The sequence below is a fragment of the Rhincodon typus genome, unplaced genomic scaffold, assembly GCF_021869965.1.
Source record: "Rhincodon typus isolate 14 unplaced genomic scaffold, sRhiTyp1.1 hic_rhity00002927, whole genome shotgun sequence".
Taxonomy (NCBI): Eukaryota; Metazoa; Chordata; class Chondrichthyes; order Orectolobiformes; family Rhincodontidae; genus Rhincodon; species Rhincodon typus.
Window position 1 is genome coordinate 641 of NW_025968565.1, and position 22,802 is coordinate 23,442.

Sequence of the window (22,802 nt, forward strand, 5' to 3'; positions counted from 1 at the left end):
CTGAATATATGTTAAAATGATTAATTTATGACTGTGTAACACAGAGTAGGGGGATTGTATTTCCTACTTGTTTGTCCTTGGTGGACCCTGTCCTGGTGAAATTTGAGTCTGATTTTTTTTTTGTGTGGCTCTTTATTTAGCCCATTAGTAACAGTACTGACCTACAACAATTTGCATGCTTCAACTTTGTATTAGTTTGGCTTAATAGCTTCATTGTTTCAAAACTAGCCTGAAGTAGGTTTCATTTGTCTTTAAAACCTCTGGTAAATTTAATTTTTTGAGTAAATTTCTTTTGAAATGAAGAGAATTGCTGTACTTTTCTTCAATCTCAAATTACAGTTGACGTATTTATTAAATCTCTATTCCACAAAACTGAATGTCCTGGCACATGAACTGCAAAATGTTAGTATGCAGCTACAGCAAGTGATTAGGAATGAAAATGCAATGTTCTTATTTACTACAATGAATATTGAGCACAAAAATAGGGAAATGTTGCTCCAGCTGTCAGGGATGTCAATGAGATTGTATCTGGGTACAGTTTTGATGTCCTTATTTGAGAAAGGATACAATCTCATTAGCAGTTCAAAGATGATACATTCAGATGATTTCTGTGGTAAAAGGCATATTGTCTACAATCAGGGCTTCTCAAAGTGGGGATTCCAGATCCCGAGTGGAGTCATGAACTGGAACTTTGAGCTCAAGACCACGATAGCTGCCCCCATTACCCCACTTCACAGACTAATACGTCTTCTCTGACCGCTCAATGAGGAGTTGCTACAGTTTTCAAAATTAGTAATGGGATCACTGGTAAAATGCTTAGGAAGTACTAGTTTACACACTGCACTGCTGCAGCTTGACAAGTCCTCTCTGATAGAATCTTCCAAACCAGTGACCTAAAGGGCAATTGCAGAAGTATAGGCATGCCACTTATCTGCTATATTCCCCTGAGTCACTCATTGAAAATATATCACTGTCCCATTATTGTACTTGGCTGAGAAATCTTGGAACAACCTAAAATCACTCTGGGCCACACCATGACTGCTGCAGTCGTTCAAAAATGTCTCTTGAACCTTCTCACTGCCCTCTTCATTAGAAATTAGGGATGCGAAATTAATGCTGCCCTTGCTGACATCGCATGAACAAATAAAAAAACATTTGATCAACTTGGTGTCCCACTAACTTATCATCTGCAAACTCGGACATAAACTCTATGCTTTCATTCTGGTGCAGATTCCTGAGAATATAGGAACAGTGGGCCATTCAGCCCCCAAGCCTGTTCCTCCATTCGATATGATCATTGCTGATCTGTAGCCTAACTCTAAATCTGCCTTCGACCTCATCCCTTAATACCTTGCCTTTACAAACATTTATCTTGCTCAGATTTAAAATTAACAACTAATCCAGCATTCATTGCTGATATCTACCACTCTTTGTATGTAAAATTGCTTCCTAACATCTTTCCTGAATGGTGTGGCCCTTATTCTCAAACTACAACCCCTAATTTTAGAATACCTGACCAATAGAAATATTTTTTATCTACCCTCTCTTTTACTGATTATATCTCCAAGACTTCAATCAGATCACCCCGAACTTTTAAATTCTAGAGAAAACTGACCTAATTTGAATAATTACAATTCTTTTTGCTTAAGTTTTTGCTATCCTCCTCTCTTTCATATGCCTTTTTGTTTACGGTTCATAGAGTTAACATCCACAGATAGTACGTTATCCACCATGTTTGTGACCTTTCAAAAATGTTTCACCAGGTTAATCAGCCATGACTTGCCCTGCTTATGTCTGTGCTGGTTCTGATCACCTCATTTCTCCAAGTATCAGGCACTCTGTCCCTAATGTCAAATCCGATATACTTCCCTATAATATTTAACTAGCTAATATATAATGACCAAGTTCTGTCCTACTGTTTTTAAATAGTGCAGGTTGGGAAAGAATTTTTGTAACAAACGTGCAACATCTTTGCTAATGGCCTTCTACAATTCAATGCTAGATGTATTACAAGATGGACCTGGGTTGGCTAGGGATGGGGTGAGCAGGGAGGAGGAAATTAACTAACTGATTTGTGTTTTACTTTACATTCCCCATTGGTGGCACGTTTGGGAGTGCAGTGGTTGCAACTGGCGGTTTGCTATCCAGGTATGTTGTAACATGACCATACTTGCTGAAAACAGCCCATCAACATAATGTACCTTCCCAGTGATTTCTTCACTTGATTTTTTTCTTAACTGAACTGATAGCTAAAAAGCAAAATACAATTCTACAGCCTGACTCAATAACCAACTCCCCGTAATTTTCATAGGACTTGATGCAGAAATCTCAATTAAGGTGAATCTTGCTTGTCCACCTTTTTTAATTTTACTAGAAGGGAACCTAATATTACGATGTTTGCTGCTGTTCTGTTATTTAACTTTTTTTTGGAACAAAGTTGACCTCGGTGAACATCAAATCCTGATTTGTAAACTCACAGCTTACTTTCCATCTTCATAAAGAAAGCCGAGCTTCTCTCTCTACTGGTTGTAATTCACATGATAATATATATCTAGTGTGTATGACATCACCATTCTTGTGCAGTTTAATTCAGTTACTAAAATTCAAACCATTATTTTATCTGATGAAATTTTTGAAGGGCCTTGCCAAATGTGATCCTAAATTTTGAACAAATGAAGTTATTTAATTTTGGTTTATTTCATGCAAAAATCAGTATTAAGCAATTAATGTATACGGAAAACAAACATTACATTGCTGCGTAACCAAGTTTGGGATAATAACATCGGAAGCACAGGATTAATACCCTTTGACAATTTAAGGGGAATATGCCGGTGGCAGTTGTTCTGAAGCATTTTTCTCATATGCAGGAGGAGCATTTGGAATCTGTTAAGAGAAAATAATTGTAATTAGTGTTTTTTTAAAACTAATTTACATGCTTAATCTGACAGATTAAATCAGCAGCGATTGATGGATGGTTTATGACTGGAAACCATATTCACAACAGGCTTAGCATGTTTGTGTTGTACAGGTATGTGGGAGCATAGTAATTTTACGTTAATTATTGTAGTTATGAAAGGTACGAAGGCACCTAGGAAGATTTAGTCTGTAGGAAGCACTTCTACACACAGTATGGCAGAGATTTGGAACACTCTTCCACAAAAGGCAGTTGATGCTAGATCAGTTGTTAATTTTAAACCTGAGATTGCTCAACAAAAATTTATCTAAGGTATCAAGGGATATGAGGTAGGCTGCAGATCAGCCATGATCTCATTGACAGAGCTACTTCTGTTCTGATTGGTTCTGGTGCACACTCCAAATGACAAATTCAATCAGGTGTTAAAATTCAATCTTTTTGCTTACACAAAATGCCACACCTTCAATTTTTCCAGAAGAGCCAAAATTGTAAGCCATGTAATGCAAATTTTCAAGTCTGAAAAGTATTAAATTTTGGGGGAGAAAATCTTACCAGATTTGAGCTAGTGAAATCATGCAATGATGATTTACTCTCCAGTGGGGTTCCTTCCTCACTGTCATGGTGTCTTGCCATCAAAGAACCCACGACAGTATTGGATAAGTGCCGGTTCTGAAATTAGATGGTACACCTTGAAGGGTGCAATATCAAATAGGGTAACATAGCATATAAACAAGTATGAGTTAACTGGGATATGGTTTTTCAATTCCCACATTTATGAGATTCTTTTGCTTCTGAATATTTACCTGGTCTAGCTGATTTGTTGCCTCGCGACAAAACATTTGGGGAGTTATAATGCAGTTCACATTAATCTCTCCTACATACGACTGCTAATTCAAGTACAATCAAAACTGCAAAATCTATACACCAGACTGAATAAAGATCCAGAATATAGATTGTAAATAAACTAATGGGATTTGGCATTGCTGAAATCTTGAGATTAAAACCACACATGGTCTGATCTAACCGCTAAACAATTAAAATCGGATATTTTATTTCATTTGTGGAGGGAACACTATTCCCCTGTAAAGTGTCTTGACAATATACACAGCAGCTTTAAGTTGAATACAACTGCAGTCAAATATCTTTTAGGTTACCTGGAGAACTAAGTATCCATTACGTTTCTTGTAGTACCAGCATCCAATGATCAGTAGAAATACAAGGATTATAACCAGAAGAACAATGCAAACAGCCCTGAAACAGGAGGAAAAAGAGAAGTATCAATTCAAGTATCACACTAAGGTTCTCTCCCTTTTCTCTAATTCCAAATGCAAATTTTTCATTTCTCGTTTTCCAAAAAGTGCATCTCTTATCATTTGGGAAAGTTAATGTAGGCTTTTCAGTCTTTATCACTTCCTAGACTCTTTGGATAGAAAAAGGAATAGACTATGCAGCCCTTTGCTAATTCAGTTAAATCATGGCTGACCTGCATGTTAACTCATCAACTTGTCATGTTCTGTCACCCTTTATCAATGGTTTCAAAATTTCAGCTTTGGACTCGATTCAGTTTTGTACCCGAATAGTTAATTCTGCTTTCTCACTGCAAATGCTGCCAGATCTGTTGAGTATTTTCAGCAATTTCTCTTATTGTTTCTGATGTCCAACAGCCATAGTTCTTTGGTTTTTTTTTTGATTAGTGATGTACTTATGTTGCTGGTCCATGGAAGCTGGACTTCACCGAGAAGGATTTCCTTGAAGACCAGAATAAACCTGGGATGGAGGACAGTGAGGTGCTGGGTGCATGACATTCTAAACTGGTATAGGTCTCTCATAATGCAAATGCAGTTTTAGAAACTAAAGAAATGACAATATTTCCATAGTGGCTACATTCCAATTCATTGTTTGATTTCCACAAGCTTGTGACTGAGGGTTAGTAATGGTGTTTTATGCCACAATATTACCATGGGTCAAGGGGTGGAGGCAGGCCTCAAGAATGATCTCCGCTGCTATGTAGATTGGACACACACTGTAGAATTCATTATACATTGCACTCTAGCCATTTGGCCAACTGAGCTAACTGTTCCCTAGCCCTCTTCATCTGAAGCTCAGATCTTTTGTTTTTGCTCTGTCTTTCAAAAAGATGTTTGGAGAGGAGCAGGGAGTGGAGGAATCTGAAAGTGAATGGCAGCAGCGGAGTTTGTCAATAAAAGTCTCAGGCCAAGCTTAGTTGGAGCAGCTAAACCCACCAGAACCCTTCCAGTATTCAGGAAGGTTGAAAGAAGTGATATTGGTGCAAAGAGGTGAGTATGTAGTCAGTGAGTTTATGGAATCACAGAATCCCTACAGTGCAGAAAGAGGCCATTTGGCCCATCAAGTCTGCAACAAACCTCCAAATAGCACCCCACCCAGAACCTGTGACCTCACGTTTATCATGGCCAATCCAACTAACCTGTATGTGTTTGGACTATGGGAGAAAACAGGAGGACTGGGCGGAAACCCCACACAGACACTGAGAACCTGCAAACTCCACACAGTTACCCAAGGTTGGAATCGAACCTGGGCACTGAGAGCCAACAGTGCAAACCACCGTGCCACCCTGTTGTTTCTCTTCAATTTAAAATTGCATTAACGACAGGTAACAATTTTAACTCTTTTTGAAAAAGAGAAACAATGATCTACTTAAATTTAGGTCAAGAGCATTTTAACTCAAGATATGGCAGAGGAGTTCAGTATTGTGTGTTACGCAGACTCAGTAATTGGCAAGTCACTCTTGGCTGTCTAGATGACTGAATCTGCAGGACGTGTGACCAGTTTGAGGGCTGTGTCTCATTGCTTGAGCATCATCTAGCCATGAGGCTGAATGTTACATGGATATCAGATTTTGGACATATTCACCCAATAGTTCAAGGAAGTACTGTCAGAGAAGGAATTGGTGACCATTAGTTGGAAGAAGAGAAGCAGGATGGTGTTCAGGAAAGTTCCAGATGGCATCTCACTGAATAATAGATTTTCTGTGTTGGAATACGGTGACAGTGACTGTTCCTCTGGGGGCTGCAGCCAGGATACAAGCTGCACAACAGGGGAGGATAAAGTCAGCGAGAACAATAGTGTAGGAGAGTCAATAGTGAGGTGTACGGACATGTGTTCCTGTGAACACAGATTTTACTCTAAGATTGTGTGGCACCAGGGTCAAGGAACTCGCTGAACAGTTGCAGGGAATTCTGAACAGGGAGGTTGAATAGTTAGAGATTGCCATGTATGTGAACCGCAATGATAAGGGTAGAAAGAGGGATGAGGGTGTGCATCAAAAATTTAGGGTGTTCAGTAGCAGATTAAAGAGCAGGACCTCAAAGAATATAATCTCTGGATTATTCCCAGTGCCATGTGTTGGTGAGTGTAGGAATGAGGATAGAACAGATGAACGTGTATCTGAAGAGTTGCTGCAGGAGAGAGGACTTTAGATTCCTGAAACACTGACACCATTTCTGGGGAAGGTGGGACCAGTTAAAAGTCTGACATTTTACACCTGAACCACAAAGGAACCAGCATGCTTGCAGGTTGGGATGGGGGACATTGCCCTATTGGTGGGATTTAAGCTAACTTGGTTGGAGATAATGCACAGATCTATAAAGGAAAAACTGAGTAAGTCTGGCAGGTAAAGTGCACATTATCAAGTTAAGACACAAGGGAGCATGGCAAGCTTGAATGACATTTTAATGCATGGAGACTTGCAAACAAGGCAGATGAGTTGAGGGAGTTGATTAATACACGGGGATGTGATATCATTGTTATTACTGAGGCATGGCTGAGGGAGGGACATGACTCTGTATTCTGGAGGAGATTAGTTAACAATAGTGAGCAAGGAGTCAATTACTGTAATGAGGATGAATTATGTCTTTGAAAATTCCTCAAATAAGCCAAATGGGAAGAATTTTTAAAAAAACTAAAAGAGGGGTTACATTGCTGGGGATGCTGCTCGACCACGTCCTGAAGCAAACCGGGTACTACAGCCACATTACCTTTCTTAATACATGCCTATGGAACCAGATTATCCCTAATGGACTACAGTCCACATTTAGGCCTTCCCAATTTGGCCCCAACTGCAACAATGTCTACATTCAGAACATTGAGATCCTTCAAAAACATTTCTCCCTGCAACTCCTGAAACACACACTCGCAACAATGCACCGGCATCTCCTGAAAAAAGATTTTCTGAAGAAAGTCTAGGCCCGAAACATCAGCTTTCCTGCTCCTCTGCTGCTTGGCCTGCTGTGTTCATCCAGCTCTACACCTTGTTATCTCACGTTACATTGCTGGGAGTGTTATATAGAGAACCAAACATTCAGGGAGAGAAAAAGGACAGATATGAAATCAAATCTCAGAAGTGTAAAAATAATAGTGCAATAATAGTAGGAGATTTCAACTTCCTCAATGTCAACTGGGATAGGCAAAGTGTGAAAGGCTTAGAGAAGGGCAGAGTTCTTAAAATGTGTCGAGGTGAGATTGTTAAGCCAGCGCATAGAAAGTCCTAAAAGAGAGCCAGTAGTGCTGGACCTCACAATGCTACAGTGTGGTCTCATCAGCAACTTGTATAGTTGCAGTAAACTTTCCCTACTCTTATGCTTCAACTCCCTTGAAATTAAAACCAACATTCATTAGCCTTCCTGATTACATGCTGCACTTGTGTGCTAGTTTTTTTGTGTTTCGTACTCGAGTGTCCCTAAGTCCCTTTGTGTTGCAGGTTTCTCTCCAATTAAATAATATTCTGTTCTCCCTTCCAAAACGAATGACTTCACATTTTTCCAACTGAGGACTCAAAACAGCAGAAACCCAAGGAGAGTATAGAAAGTGGAGGGGGTTACTCAAAAAATAAATCGTGAAGTGGGGACTTGGTAAACTATGAGCAAGTAGAACAAAGGAAATGCAAAGCTGTTTCGTAAATATATTAGAGGCAAGGGGATAATTAGTGAAAACATAAGCCCCATCAGGGAAAAAGTGACAATGAGTGTGTGAAGCTGGAAGACAATGGTGAGGTTTTAGTACTTTGTTGGATTCTTGTGGTAGTGTTCCTACTCTGGGCTAGGAGAACTGGATTCAAGTCCCATTTGTGCCAAAGGTGTGTTATAACAACAACTCTGAACAGATTATTAGAAAACGTGACAATAAAGGATATTCTATTCTATTAAAATGTAAAGTAGATTTATTTAACACAAACCAGTTCCCTACCTGTTCTCCATCCCTTAACATTGAAAAACTGGGTCTAATTCCAACCAGATTGGTGCAAATGTGAACTTTTGGGGAAAAAAAGAATACTTTGTTGTTCTTTATAGTGAATAGAGATGCAATGTTGGCATAGAAATCAAGATTAGGACGTGATATTCTTAAACAAACTAGAATGGATAGGATGGAGATTTAGAGGGGATTTGAGGATTTTTTTTTAACCCAGAGAATAGGGTTTATCTGAAGTCATTGGTTGAAAAAGTGGTAAAAGTGGGAACCCTCTCAAAATGTAACTATTTAGATGAACACTTGAAATGCCACAGTGTACAAGGTACTAAGCCAAGTGGTGGAAAATGGGATTAGGGTGGAGACAATGGGCTGAAGATCCTCTTTCCTTGCTGTAAAACTCTGACTCTGGGAGAATTATATTGTATTTACAGAAGAGAAGTGTGCCATCCAACTCCAGAAGTTCAATGCCACTGTCTGTGTTGCACCAAAGTCTGCTGTCATCTTACTTCTATCTTGTCCTATCACACATCTTTCTGCCTTTTCTCCTTCAGATTATCTAGCTTTTCATCATTTTTAAATGAACCTTTTTAGTAAAGAGGCTTCTATCAATTCCATGTACAAATTGTATTTGCTAGCAAGTTACAGAGCTACAACTAATTGTTTATAATCCAATATAAGCATTTTTAAATAATACTGTCAAGGTTAATGGGCACAATCCAATCAAGATCACACATATACCATTTTAAATCTGCATAGTGGGTTACAAGAAGGTACTTTATACAGTAGTAATGCATTTACAGCGTCTTCCAAGAAGTTGGAAAAAATGTTTGTTTCCATGCAGCAATAGCAGAAACTTGGAAGACACAATTTAATCTGGTCAGAGCTTAAATTGACAATCAAACAATAGAGTAATAGTAAGATCAACTGTGCTAAATCTGCTGCTTTTCACAACAGAATTTCTCAGTTGATTCTGAGAGTCACAGATGAATGTAATCAGGTTTTTAACTGAGGAAGCAAATGAATTTAATACATGACCCAATTTAGCAAAATTGGAAGAGTGCCATCAAATAATGCCAATGGCAGAGACTATAAACTCTCAGAACAACACTACAGTAGAAAAAGTGATCAATATGCCTGCCTTTCCAGATAATGGATGCTCGAACTTACTCTTCTGATCTGAGGTAAAGTCCACCTCTTCCACCTCCAAAAGATCCTGGCATGATGTAATCACCTTTTGGCATTTCTGAGGATTAATGTGAATCAGTCTTGGGGGGAAGAACAAATATAAGCAAGAGCACAGATTCCTTGATAAAAAAAATAAAATGCGAGATCTTTCCATCATTTGATTCACAGTGAGCACTACAATATACTCAGTAAGTTTTTAATTAAGTTATGAAATACATTAAATAACAGTATCACATGATTGAACATAGGAAATTTTCTCAATACTTAAATGTTATTCAATTGAATTAAAACTAAAGCTAAAGCAAGCTAATTTAGTTGCACCAGTAGTAAGTACGAGCAACTTTACCCGTGTTAGAAGCTGGTGCTGACGTCTGGTGGATTCCTGAATCGTGGACTGAGCAGCAGTGGTGTTACTCTTTTCCGTGCTGTATGATTCTACTCATCATTACTCATATTTTCTGCCCCACTTCTTTGATCAGAGTTCTCATGACTATCATGAGACTGAGACCTGACCATTGGAGATGTCTTAGCTCTAATAGGCATGAATAAGCAGCACAGCAACATACAAGAATCGAAGAAAACTATTAGCAGATTCTGTCAATTCAATTTGCTGTCTGTTTTAATAACACTGAATAAGCATAAGACTGAAATTTAGTTTAGAATCCGAACAGAACCTCTTTGTTACTTTTTCCAGCATGTGATTTATTTATTGTCTCTCTTTGGAGCTGAAAGCAATGTTTCTCTCAATGTTATTCAAGGAGATTCACATAATTCATACATAAGTTCTCAAGCATTATTCCTGATTATGTGTTGGTTTTTATCCCAATCTGAGCCTACATCAGCTCTTAATGTTTCTGGTTCATGCTGGGATTTGTTCAGCTTGTGTTTTTGGTCTTCTGATATCTGATCCGTGCAGGTATTTGTGTGAGCCCAGGTTGCAAGATAGACTGTTAGATTGCAGAGGGCTTCTTTGATTGGTAACCGCATTCTATTTACAAAAAATTTAACTTGTTTCTACTGCCTGATCCTCATTGTCAAGTCCAAGGTAGAGTTTGTGAATGCATGCTGTTGCTTCAAAACTATAATTAAAGCTTACGTGAACTGAAACCTAGATCTAGTACCCATACTCTGAAATTAAATCTGAGTAAGCTTAACACATTGGAGATCTATAGCATAGTGGGTAGCATCCCTACCTCTGATCCAGAAGCTCCAGGTTTGGTCCAAATCCAGAACTTGATCTTAAGCAAGGTGCACCCATCATGTGGCCAAACAGCAAATTATTCCAACATACACTAATGGCAAGCAATAGGAGTAGGAGAGATTCCTGGTCTACTTTGCTGATATATATCAGGTGCTACAAAGTGTATTAACATTCTTTAATTACCTGGCACTGTATTGTAATCTTATACTATAATCATTACTATAATGTAACCCAGAATCGATTCTTACCATAAGACTGTGTCAATAGCTAGTGATGCTAACTGTGTTCCTTTAATGATCTGAAATCTCCCTTAGTTAAAATTTTAGCTGATAAATCTTTACGTTGCCAAGTCATAAAGATAATAAAACTATTAACATTTGCCCAAATCCCACATGTTAGTGAGATGGATTTTGCAAGGTTAACTGGATATGATGTGCCTTTGTTTTTTGTACTTTGTTCAGTACCTAGGCTAACGTTGGGTTTATCTCCTTCATTATTAGACTTCTTTGTAACAGTTTGATCCAATTGAGTGACTTGTTAAGCTATTTAAGAGGGCAGTTCAAATCAACCACATTGTTGCTTCTGGTTATTTAAGATTTAGTTAAGATGACAGGGAACATTTAATCACATCTCAAAGGATCAGAAAATGTTGTTTGCAGGCACGGGTACTGATTCCTTTGCCTAGTACATTGCTGAAAAATAAAGTGTTATTGCAGTACAGAAGCCATGGTCATACTTTTATTGACAATATAAAGTAGCCTAGCTTATATAAAAACCTTCTGTTTATGTAAGACACGTGTTATGCTTTTGCAAAACCACCTCTTCCAGTCAGTTAGAGTCATATCCAACACTGACACAGATGAATGATAACTTTTGAATAATAATCGTGACAGCAAAAGTACAAAATGTAGGAACATTGGAAAATCAAAAGCACAAGGAACAGAAAAAGTCATTCAGCTCATCAAGTCCACATCTGCCAAAGATCATGCCTGACTTTTATTTATTTATTCAAAGAATAACAGTTTCCACTGAGAAAAAGGAAGACATTGAATTTTTTGAAATCCATTCTTGGTTGTAAGAAGTGTCCAGTCTACCTTAGATTTCTCTGCTAGGGTAAGTTATCTTACAATTTAATTTGCAGGTGAAACTAGTTGCTTCATGCTGCTTGCTGCAGTACACAGGAATTGGGAGCAGAAGGATGTAATACAGCCCTTCAAGCCTGCTCCACCATTCAATACAATCATGACTGATCTCATCTTTGCCTCAACTCCATTTTCCTACCTGCTTTTCATAGCCTTTCAAACCATTACTAATTAAAAATCAGTTTATCTCTTCCTCAATGTCCAAGCATCCATCATACTCTCTGGTAGCAAATTCCATAGATTCACAACCCTTCCAGATAAGTTATTTCTCCTCATCTCTTTCTAATTTACTATTATTTAACCCAAGTTATGACCTCTTGTTCAAGATTGCCCCACAAGAGGAAACGTCCTTTCTACATCTAATTTGTCAATCCCTTTTAGCATCTTATATCCCTCAAGTAGATCTCCTCTCATTCTCCTGAACTGCAGAAAATATAGCAACACGGGTCATGTCCAAACATTCACAGGAAGCTACTGTCAAGCCAGTAAAGACATGCTGCTATTGCACAAAAGAGTAAGGTTGTGTACAATTTTCCGTGCTGGTGTGATTCCAGGTATGTAGGCTGTATGTCCTAAAGCTAGGCAGTTTGTATCAAACAACATATCCTTTGGCTGTTTGCAACAAGGTACTGACCCTACACAACCTGCCTGTGTTTGAAAAATGTACAACACTGTCCAACATTAGATATACTTCTGCAATTGGACAACATTTGTTGGATAATCCTGCATGTGTGAAGAATTACATTGACAACCAATTTAGCATTGCCATTTGGGTTTGGAGTGTGGTGCACTTTCACATACTAGAAGCGACATATATTAATACACAGAACCCTGTGCTTTGCAGACATAAATGTTATTTATTTGCATTATATCTGTTTCAATTCAGCACAATAGATGATAACCATTCACTGGTTCATTTCTTAGAGCAATGCCCTGATCAACTAATCAACCCTGCCGGGATTAAAATATTATAAAGCCTGGCTGTTAACTGTCAATCAGCATTAATGGGTGCATTCACCATGGCAGTACCTCTTTAAAACAGAGTCTATTTGCCAACCAATCAACATTTTCCTCTCAAACAGTATAAATGTTGGTTTTCCACTTAAATTTGCATTCTTGTGAAAAATCCTGATGAGTGCAAGACTAAAAGCATCCACAAAATCCATTGTTTCAACAATACTCAAGTTCTGTACTACTAAATAACCGTTTAATACTGTCTTCCTTACAGTTCACAATAATTCCAACTTTCAATCCATCTACATTTGGAAATTGCGATCCCCAAACTCTAAAGTCTAGGTCATTGATAAGTATTAAGAAGAGCAGAGGTCCTAAAAACGCCCCGGGAAGCATCAGCTTAGATCCTTCTATAGTCTGAAAAACAAGCTTCACAAATACTCTCTGTGCCCTGTATATCAACCAAATTAATATTTATGTTGTCCCTTTTATTTCATGAGCTCCAACTTTGCTTAAAAGGCACTTTATCAAACTCTTTTTGAAAGTCTATGTACACATCTCTTCAAAAGGATGCCAGAGCATTACTTAAAGATAGTTTGTCCTTAGTTAGTTATAGTTAGTTGTTACACTCTGATGGAGTAAAGTGACAACGTTTTCGGGACCAACTTTGTGTTAATCTTATTTTAGAACAATAATTTTCCCACAGAAACTCCTAATTGAGGTGTGAAGTGAGTTCGAGGTTTTACTAACTGCACAATGCCTGAAGCCGATTTCATGATCAAGATATTCTGTTAATCCTATCAACTCAATTACATTTTTGAACTGGATGCTCGATAATCTACTTTGGACATGTGGCAACAAACATTCTTATCGGCAGACTTTGTGCCTCTTTTTAATCAGAATGCATCATTTCTTTACTGGAATCTAAATTTAATAGGTTTACATTTGTTGTTTTTTCATACTTGCTCTTTGCTTTCCCGTATGTTTTATTCAATTTCCCACTGCTTGTTCATCCCAGCCATATTTGGCTCAAGGCACAGGACATCCTATGGTGTAAATTGAAACAACCAAGTAACATAGTAATTGTTTCATTCTGCTATCCAGTCATACTACAGTGATATGTGGAGACACCCAATACAACTTGTGTTCTGAACAACATTCAACACACAATCTAAAACATTTAAAACTGATTAACCAATCATTGTTCTCAATGTTGCCTATATTGTTGCAGTATGCAGAATATCCACTACATGTGTCTACATTAAACAAGAATGGTTGCACTTTGGAAGGTAATTTACTGTGAGGAATGAAAAAGGTGGACAAAAATCCAGTGAGGGCAAGTGAAACTTTTTTGTCCAGCTGGGAATGCGAGAATGGTGTGAGGGCAAGGTGTGGGATATAAATGGGACAAGCATGACCCTATCGATCATGGCAGAGGAAAACCTTACTTGAAAAATAAGGAAGACGGTCAGTGGCATTATCAAAAAGTGATAGAGACAGAGAAATCAGGACTATTGTACTAGAGTCATCACCAGGTTAAATGAGGGAATCAATGGCCCTAGAAAACATATTGGTTCACAGCAGGGAAGGGAAAGAGTTTGAGATGGACCATGTGAAGATAAGGAAGGAGAATATATCAGAAGTAATGTTAATGACATTTCCAAGTCCTGGCTGAAAGCACCAATACATTGTTCAATGTGCTGAGTAAAGAGGAGACCTGAATGGGACCAGAACAAAGTGTTTCCAATGAAGAAGCAGCACAGACAGGTCACATATGGTTGCCCATAGCAACACATTTTGTTTGGAAGAAGTCAGAGGAGTCAAAGGCAAATTTGCACAAATACAAGCAGATATTTGGCCAGACAAAAGAGCATGGTAGTGAATGAGGACTGGCTGGACTTCCTTTCAAAGAAGATGCCAAGACACCTCAAGCCATCCTGATGGACAATGGAGATGTAAAGGGCTGGGATAACCACGGTAAAACAGTTAGGACCAGAAAAATGGAAACTGTAAAATTGGCATAGGGAATTGGAAGTGTCTTGGTTTTATGACTCTACTGAAAAACAGCTTATTTTCTAATGTATTGAGAACTCTGGAAATTTGCTGGTAAATATATTTATAGTCTGGTCCAAATGCTACCAAATACTACAGTACCTTAACAATGCAAAACTAACTCCTTCTTTCCTAGAAACCATTTTTCAAAACTTTCAAGAATCTTTTTAAGAATATTCACCAAAAGCTGTCAAAATTATGTAGTTACTGGAACAATTGAAAATGCAAATAAAATTTGATCTAATAAGATTAGTTGTTGCAGGAATAAAAAATCTGTTCAGCTTGCCTAGCTTATGACTTTACTCCATCAAAATTGCAATTAAGGAACTGGTTAAATGACAAAACATTCTTTCTTCAGAGACCCATCCTGATATAATGCAGAGAGGTGAGTTTATGTGGGATTAAACGGTATGATATTTTACTTGGTATTTGCCAGAAAATTAACATAGCAACGTCCCAATCAGATTAACATAAGAATTAGGAGCAAGGGTAGGTCATTTGACCCCTCAAGTATGCTTTGCTATTTGATAATGCCATGCTGATCTAGTTGTGGCCTCAACACCACATTCCAGTTCTGACCCCCATCGCACTTGACTGTCGATACTGTTGATCAAAAATTTATATAACTCAGTCTTCAAAATATTGAATGATCCATGTTCCACTGCTCTTTGGGAAGAGAATTCCATAAACTGACGGCCCTCTGAGAGAAAGGAATTCTCCTTATCTCAGCCTCAACTGACGGACACTAAATTTTAAACTTTGTCCCATATGTTTCAACTCCACACAAGGGGAAATGTCTCTCAGCATCCACCCTGTTTAGTCCCCTAATAATCTTTTGTTTCAATAACATTACTTCTTACTCAGGGTTCAGTGTATGAGCAAATGTTGAGTTGTTATCCTTTGTTATGTCAATTAGTTACCTCCTTTCTCTCCCTCACATGCTCACTCACACTTTCACTCATTCTCTGCCACACATGTTCACTTCCTTCCACTCTCTCAGTCATGAGCTCTCTCTCTGTCACTCATACTCTCACACTCTACCACACACTCAGCATACTCATGAACTCTCACCCTCATTCACTCTGTAACATACTCATTTCACTCACGGTCAAAATACTCACTTCCTCACATTCTCACTCTCATTCACTGTCTGCCACTCGTATTCACATCCCTACATTCTTTAACACTCACTCACTAAGTCACAACCAACAGCTTGTGAAGTCCTGCCGTAGGATCATGAAGCATCTTACAGCCAATTAAATACTTCTGAAATGTAGTCACTGTAGCAATGTTGGAAATATGACTGCCAATTTGTACATAGCAACATCCCACAAATAGCAATATGATGGTGACCAGATAATGTGTCTTATGATGTTGATTGAGGGATAAATATTGTCTAGAACAGGAGAGATAATGCCACTGCCCCTCTTCGAAAATAGTGCTCCAGGATCTTTTACATTTACCTCTCATAATGCAGCACTTTCTCAATACTGCACAGCAGTCTAGATTTGAGTGATGAAGTGCTGCAATGGGAATTGAACCAAGAATCTTGTGTGAAGAGGGTCACCTGATACTGAGCCACAGCTTATATTGAAGACCACAGGTAGGTCTAAAGAGGCAAAAGCTCAGGGTGCAGTAGGTACTAAACTGGGTGAATTGAAGGGTTTCCAACCTTGGATGAAGTAGGTAGATCAAATAGTGTCCAAAAATAAAAATGGAAAACATTGGGAATGTTCAGGTCAGGCAGCATCTGTGGAGAGAAATATAGTTAATGTTTCGGGTTGAAGATAACCAACACGTCATCAAAATTGCCAGAATATTCTCAGATATATCTAGTTAGTTAGACACAGTCTACCTGGCGATACATAAATCTCGAATGCATGCCAAACAACAATGGTAATATTTGTATGGTTGTGAGCACTGCATGGTTTTCAAGAGGCTAGGGAACATGACTTCTCTCTGGAAACTTTAATTTCAGATAAATTTGATACATTTTTCAGCAATTTGTAGTAAGAGCATCCAAGCTGTTAGGATGTTTCAAATTTGGTTTTATGCTTAGGAAGTTGTGTCTCACAAATTTGAGTTTTTGAAGAGGTAACCAAGAAGACAGATGAAGGCAGAGCAGTAGACGTCTACAGCTCATGCTAGACCTTTGATGAGGTACCGCATGGTAGACTGGTTAGGAACGTTAGATCACATGGGATCCAGGAAGAGCTAGCCAATTTGATACAAAGTTGACTTGATGGTTGAAGACAGAGGATAATGGTAGAGGGTTCAGTCTGGAGGCCTGTGACCATTGGTGTGCCGCAAGGATCAATGCTGGGTCCATGGTTGTTCATCATTTACATAAACAATTTGAATGAAAATATCGGAGGCATGGTTAGTAACTTTAGGGATGACACCAAAATTGGTGGTATAATGGACAGTGAAGATGGTTATCTGAGTGTGTGACGGGATCTTCATCAACTGGGTCAGTGGACTGAGGAATGACAGATGGAATTCAATGCAGATAAATGTGGCGCGTTGTATTTTGGTAAGACAAACCAGGGAAGGACTTACACAGTTAATGGTAGGGCCTTAGTGAGTGTTGTCGAACAGGGAGACCTGGGGGTACAAGTACATAGTTCCTTGAAAATGGCATCACAGGTAGACAGAGTGGTGAAGTAGGCATTTGCCACATTTGCATTCATCGGTAAGAGCACTGAATACAAGAGTTGGGACGTCATGTTATGGCTGTACAAGATATTGATGAGGCTACATTTGGAATACTGTGTATAATTCTGGTTTGCCTTGTGATAAATAGGATGTTATTAAACTGGAAAGGGCGAAATAAGATTTACAAGGAATTTACTGAGATTGGAGGGTTTCAGCTATAAGGAGGGGCTCAGCAGGCTGAAACATTTTTCCCCTTGAGCATAGGAGGCTGATTGGTGACCTTATAGAAGTTTATAAAATCATGAGGGGCATACATACGGTCTAAGCCATGGTCTTTTCCCCAGGATAGGGGTGTCCAAAACTAGACAGCATTACTTTAAGGAGAAGGGAAAGATTTGAAAGGGACCTGAGGGGTAATTTTTTTCACACAGGGTAGTGTGTATATGGAATGAGCTGCCAGAGGAAGTGGTAGAGGCGACTACAATGTAAAAATACATTTGGACAGGTACAAGGATAGGAAAGGTTTAGAGGGATGGGGGCCACATGCGGGCAAATGGGACTAGTTCAGTTTAGGAAACCTGGTTAGCATAGATGAGTTGGGCCAAAGGGTCTGTTTCCGTGCTGTATGACTCTAAATTGCTTCACAACTGATGAATTACGTAAGAAACGCAGTCACTATTACTCCAGTACCTATGGGTGGTCGTAGAGAGAAAATATCGTTCATGGGAACTTCTTTGTTCCTTATTAAATTGTGCTCTGGAATACCTTAGACAGTAGACAGACTTTCGTGCTAGTACTGTTAGCAATGCAATCGACCCTCTGGCATGTAAGACTAAATTACTATTTCAGATTCTGGAGTGAGGCTTGAACCCTTGGTCCATGTGGCTGAATAAACACCCACACGAAATTAGGGATGCTGGCAGGTCGGGGGGGGGGCCTGACGAAAGGCCGGGGTCTCATATCGGGGATAACAAGGTGTAGAGCTGGATGAACACAGCAGGCCAAGCTCTACACCTTGTTATCTCAGATTCTGCAGTTCCTACCATCTCTCATACCGGGGAGCGGCACTTTTCCGACAAGAGGCGTGATCCCAGGAAAAGGGGCGGGGTCTCTTCCCGAGGTGGGAGCTCTGTTATAGGGTGTAAGTCCGAGTTGGGTGGCGGGGTCATTCCCAGTCAGGGGGCGGGGTCAGTCCTGTCCGGCGGGGCGCGGTGTCAGTCCGAGCCTGATACGCGGGGTCATGCGGGATCCGGGGGCGGGGTCAAACGTGGCCGGCGGGCAGGGTGTCAGTCCGCGCCGGGAGGCGGGGTCATTCGGAGCCGGGGGCGGGATCATTCCGCGCCGGGGGCGGGGTCATTCGGAGCCGGGGGCGGGGTGACAGTCCGCTCGGGGGTGGGGGGGCTGGAGTCAGTCCGCGCAGTAGTTGTGGTGTCAGTCCAAACCTCGGGGACAGGGTCTTCGTCCGAGCCGGGGGGCGGGGTCATACGGAGCCGTGGGCGGGGTCTCCAGTCCAAGCCTGCGGGGAACGGTCTCCGTCCGAACCGGGGGTGGGGTCGGACGTAGCCTGTGGGTGGGGTCATACGGATTCGGGGGCGGGGTGTCAGCCCGCGTCATGGGTCGATGTCGGTCCGAGCCGGGGGGCGCGGTGTCGGTCCCAGCCTGAGGGGCGGGGTCACCGGCCGGGCAGTCCCAGGAGTTGAGCTCCAATGTCGGCGGTCACCGGGGAGAAGTCAGGGTTGGAGAGCGGCTCCAGGAGCCGTGCTGTCCGGATTCGTGGGGTAGGGGCGAAGGCGGCCGAGACTCAGGCCGCGTCTGCGGAACCGGTTTCGTGGGCCAGAGCTCGGGGCTGGCACAGACCCGGGAAAGGCCGGGAAGATGGTGTGAGAACTGTCGGAGAGGTAGCGGATGCGGGGGCCTCATTGTTGGTAGCCATCTACTTGCTGCTGCTGTGGGTACTGATTCACCTCTCCCTGCGGCAGCTTGTGGCAGTGGGGCCCAGCCAGCACCGGGATGGCTTCGACGCCAAGGCGGCAAGGTAACCCGGAGATAGAGACCTTCAGCCTGCAACGTCCCAGTTAGATTGAACCTTGCCAATTCCTGTGACTGTCATCCAACCTGACAACGCTTTAATGTAGTGCTCTTTTTGTCTTTATATACACTTCCTTAATTCGAACACTCGTAGATAATGCTGAATAAAGATTCATTTTGTCAAAGTTTGCTTATATGCACTTAGCAGGATACTTTGTAAGAGTACCAATAATTGCCCTGCCCTAATGAATGTAAGACTTGTGAATTTTTTTTCAGTAATACTCAAAGTTCTGAGTTACCTATTTGATTGCTTGGTAGTGCTAAGCTCCAGAGACATGCTGTTTCCAGCAGAGATGCAAGGCTACCGAACTTAAAAGGAGATAACACTTTGTAGGTGTCACATTAACAAGTATTTGGTAACCAGCTTCAGTTGAACAGAACCAAACAGTGTAATGTTGGAGTAGTAATTAGAAGTATACATGCCATGGTGTACTTGAATTTGAAGTTTTATTCTACCTACGTTTAATTTCTAATGATATCGAAAATAACAGCAGCTGCAGTTTTGCAGTAAGAAAGTGACTGACTGGTAGAATGCAGGCACTAGTTTTTGGTCTGTTTTGGCTTGAACTGTGTGCTCTATTGGTGATCCACGGATTCTGAAGTTGTGTATTTGGATTATGTCAGACTTCCTAGCCCAATATATTTACTGCCTTAGGATCAGAATGTTTTACACCTGAGCCCTCCACTGAAAAGAAAATGGAACTTAGCCGATTTCCTCCTATCTGCATCCCTGCTGTTATAGTGAGGCTGTGATTTTTGTTTTGAGAGTGATATCATATGTTAGGTAATTATCTTAATCCCATCTTCATCCTAAAGGAGTCTGCTTGCCCTATTTTTGTGTTTGTGAGGCAGGCTTGGGTTGGAGATGAAAATGGGCTCGGAGATGGAGGTGACCAGTGTTGGTTTGGTTTTAAGGCCCATTCTCATGGATGATGATGTTGGAAACTCAGAACAGTAAATACAGCAATGTGGATCAGCATTATGGCCTTTCAACCCTCTTTTCCAATACCCCACCCACTTCGAAATAGATCTGTGTTCACATTTTCTCCTGTGGGTTGCAATCCTTCAAACACCCAGTGAACATATTGGACTACAGGTGACACAAATACACTCAAATTGTAGCATTTCCTGATGTAAACACTTCCAGCCTCCAAGTCACAATTCTTATTCTCACTTATCAGGCATAAATCAGCTTGTGACTGCTTTCATGAAAATCATATGGAGCCTGAAAAGGCCAACTTCAACCCAGCAATTTTAAATTACAAAAGTGGAGAGAAGTGTTATCTTGATTTTGAGAATAACAATGCCGCATTTTTTAAAAGTGCTTTCTGTGTCTTGAATAATGCAACCTTTTTTATTTCTGCACCTTGGATTGAAATTCATCTAAAACAATTGGAATATTCAGATCCTTCATACCTTTGCCCATGTTTCAGTACAAACAGCACTCATTTGCCTTGTTCAAAACTGGTTTTGGAGAATGTAAAAATTGCACCTGGACAAAAAGGAGTGTTCTTTTGAAATTGGAGCACAGTGCAATGTGCTAGAGTCTGCATCAATTTTGGACACGTGATGGGAATGACTAAACGTAAAGATCTTGGCTGGTGAATTTTGACTTGAAGGCAGAAGTATATGGACAAGAGGCTAAAGATTGACATTAACTCTTCAAAACATAGAATAAAGTAGTTTCACTTAGTAAGGTGACAAAACATTGATTTATCTCTCTTTTTTCAGGAAGCATCTCCAGCACATTACTGAATTTGGACCCAGGCCTGTTGGGAGCCCTGCTAATGAAATCCTTACTGTGAACTACCTGCTAAAACAGATCCAGGAAATCAAAGGAAAGGCAGTAGCAAATAACATTGTAGTGGATATCCAGAGACCAACTGGCTTTTTCAGCATTGATTTTCTTGGAGGTTTCAGTAGCTACTATGATAATATTACCAATGTTGTTGTGAAGCTGGAACCAAAGAAAGGAGCAAAACATGCAGTGCTTGCAAATTGCCATTTTGATTCAGTGGCCAACAGTCCAGGTAAAGACTTTTTTTTTTGTTCTGTGCTTTTTTTACTGCCCTTTATCCTAAATAATTATACAGTAATCTATAACAGTTCCAACTGGTATTTCAGGTGTGTACACTCTAACTTGAAATTCTCCCAAAGCAACATTTGGATCAATGACAGCTGAAATGGGCTCGGATCTTCTTTCTGACAGCTAATGTGAAAAGACAGGACTGCAAGGCTGATTGAAACTAAACAAACAAAAGTTCCACATATGGTGCTGCAATATTCAAAAAAACTTTCATGTGATGAAATCTTGCTTGAAATGAAGGGCCAAAGTCTCAATTGTAGTTTTTTTAGGGTTATTTGAGGACAAAACTCATATCTTGAAACAAAGTTCCTTATTTAGTGTAATCACTCCCTGTGCTCCCTCCAGAGCCCTATATAATTGCTGATCCCAGCAGGCATTACTTTAAATTGAGCACATGGGATTACTTCCCCATGCTTGTCTTACTAAAGCCAGCTTCCTTATGTTGAAGGTGACATCAGATTGTAGCTTTAGTGTGTCAAAGATTTGGAGTGTAGCTAATAGAGGGGGAGACCTGGACATTTGCACTTGGCTGTACTCCTGAAATACCAATTATGTCCAAATTGTGAGGGAAGGTAGTAATGGATATGTAGTGTTAGAGACAGGGCCCCATGTTTGGATGTCAAGCCAGCGAGGGAACTATTGAGGTGTGTAGGGAGTAGAATTTCTAGAAGACCATTGGATGTTTTTCTATTTGAAACCAAAAGTAGCATGTTTTATTTTCCAGCAGCCTACCTGATGTGTGGTGTTGTCTGCTTCTCATAGACCAATTGCGGTATTTCTGCTCAGTGTTATAATGGTGAGGGAAAGATACTTATTTATGAAGTAGATGCAAGAGTTGTACAGAAAGTGTGACAGAATAGATCCTTTTGAAGTCTAAATGGGATGCAACCAGTGGATTAGGAAACAGAAAATCATTTTCTGTGTCCATAATGTAATTCTTTGAAAATGAAACTCTTAACTAATTCAGACCTGATCACATTTAAAAGATGCTTCTTGTAACTATAGGCATGTATCAGGATAAAATTTAAGATTTTAAAAATGAACTTATTTTACTATTTTTAAGTTCTTTGTGTGAATAGGTTTATTCACTGATTTTCTTTAAAGAAAATCAGGGATATTAGCATTCCTGGAATTTTAATAGTTGTCTGTATAGAGGATGTCTTCATTTTACCTGTTAATTTTTAGGAGAAGCATAAATGCCAGCATATCAGAATTCATAATAAAAACCAAAAGGACTGTGGATGCTGTAAATCAGAAACAAAAACAGAAATTGCTGGAAAAGCTCAGCCGGTCTGGCAG

The 22,802-nt window shown here is 40.0% G+C and overlaps 2 protein-coding genes across 6 annotated transcripts; one reads left to right on the forward strand and one right to left on the reverse strand.

The window, feature by feature from the left end:
• Positions 1–2,678: 2,678 nt before the first annotated feature.
• On the reverse strand, positions 2,679–18,481 carry LOC109935097 (melanoma antigen recognized by T-cells 1). Of its 5 annotated transcripts, none has more exons than XM_048593469.1 (6): positions 18,385–18,481; positions 16,347–16,424; positions 9,308–9,405; positions 4,069–4,165; positions 3,467–3,583; positions 2,679–2,883 (listed from the first exon to the last, which is right to left on the reverse strand). In XM_048593469.1, exons 3-6 carry the CDS (start codon positions 9,379–9,381, stop codon positions 2,815–2,817), a joined length of 357 nt encoding a protein of 118 aa, XP_048449426.1. In that variant the 5' UTR covers positions 9,382–9,405; positions 16,347–16,424; positions 18,385–18,481; the 3' UTR covers positions 2,679–2,814. The 5 variants fall into 5 exon arrangements, with proteins under 5 accessions (XP_048449426.1, XP_048449425.1, XP_048449428.1 ...); XM_048593468.1 differs by having other exon boundaries at positions 9,308–9,444; XM_048593471.1 differs by lacking the exons at positions 16,347–16,424; positions 18,385–18,481 and adding an exon at positions 9,672–9,851 and having other exon boundaries at positions 9,308–9,383.
• A 449-nt stretch (positions 18,482–18,930) lies between these two features.
• Positions 18,931–21,447, forward strand: LOC125481644 (endoplasmic reticulum metallopeptidase 1-like; the record flags this gene model as incomplete). The annotated part of the gene is made up of 2 exons (XM_048593467.1): positions 18,931–19,364; positions 21,149–21,447. Coding segments are annotated over exons 1-2 (628 nt in total), but the record flags the coding sequence as incomplete, so codon positions are not given.
• Positions 21,448–22,802: the final 1,355 nt, after the last annotated feature.

What these genes read in the sequence shown, in the direction of transcription:
- LOC109935097 (XM_048593469.1), bottom strand. Translation starts at nt 9,381, where the DNA reads ATGCCAAAAGGTGATTACATCATGCCAGGATCTTTTGGAGGTGGAAGA. An exon ending in CTTTACCTCAGATCAGAAGA is followed by an intron (nt 4,166 to 9,307) that starts GTAAGTTCGAGC and finishes CTCCTGTTTCAG; the next exon opens with GGCTGTTTGCATTGTTCTTC. An exon ending in ATGGATACTTAGTTCTCCAG is followed by an intron (nt 3,584 to 4,068) that starts GTAACCTAAAAG and finishes ATCTAATTTCAG; the next exon opens with AACCGGCACTTATCCAATAC.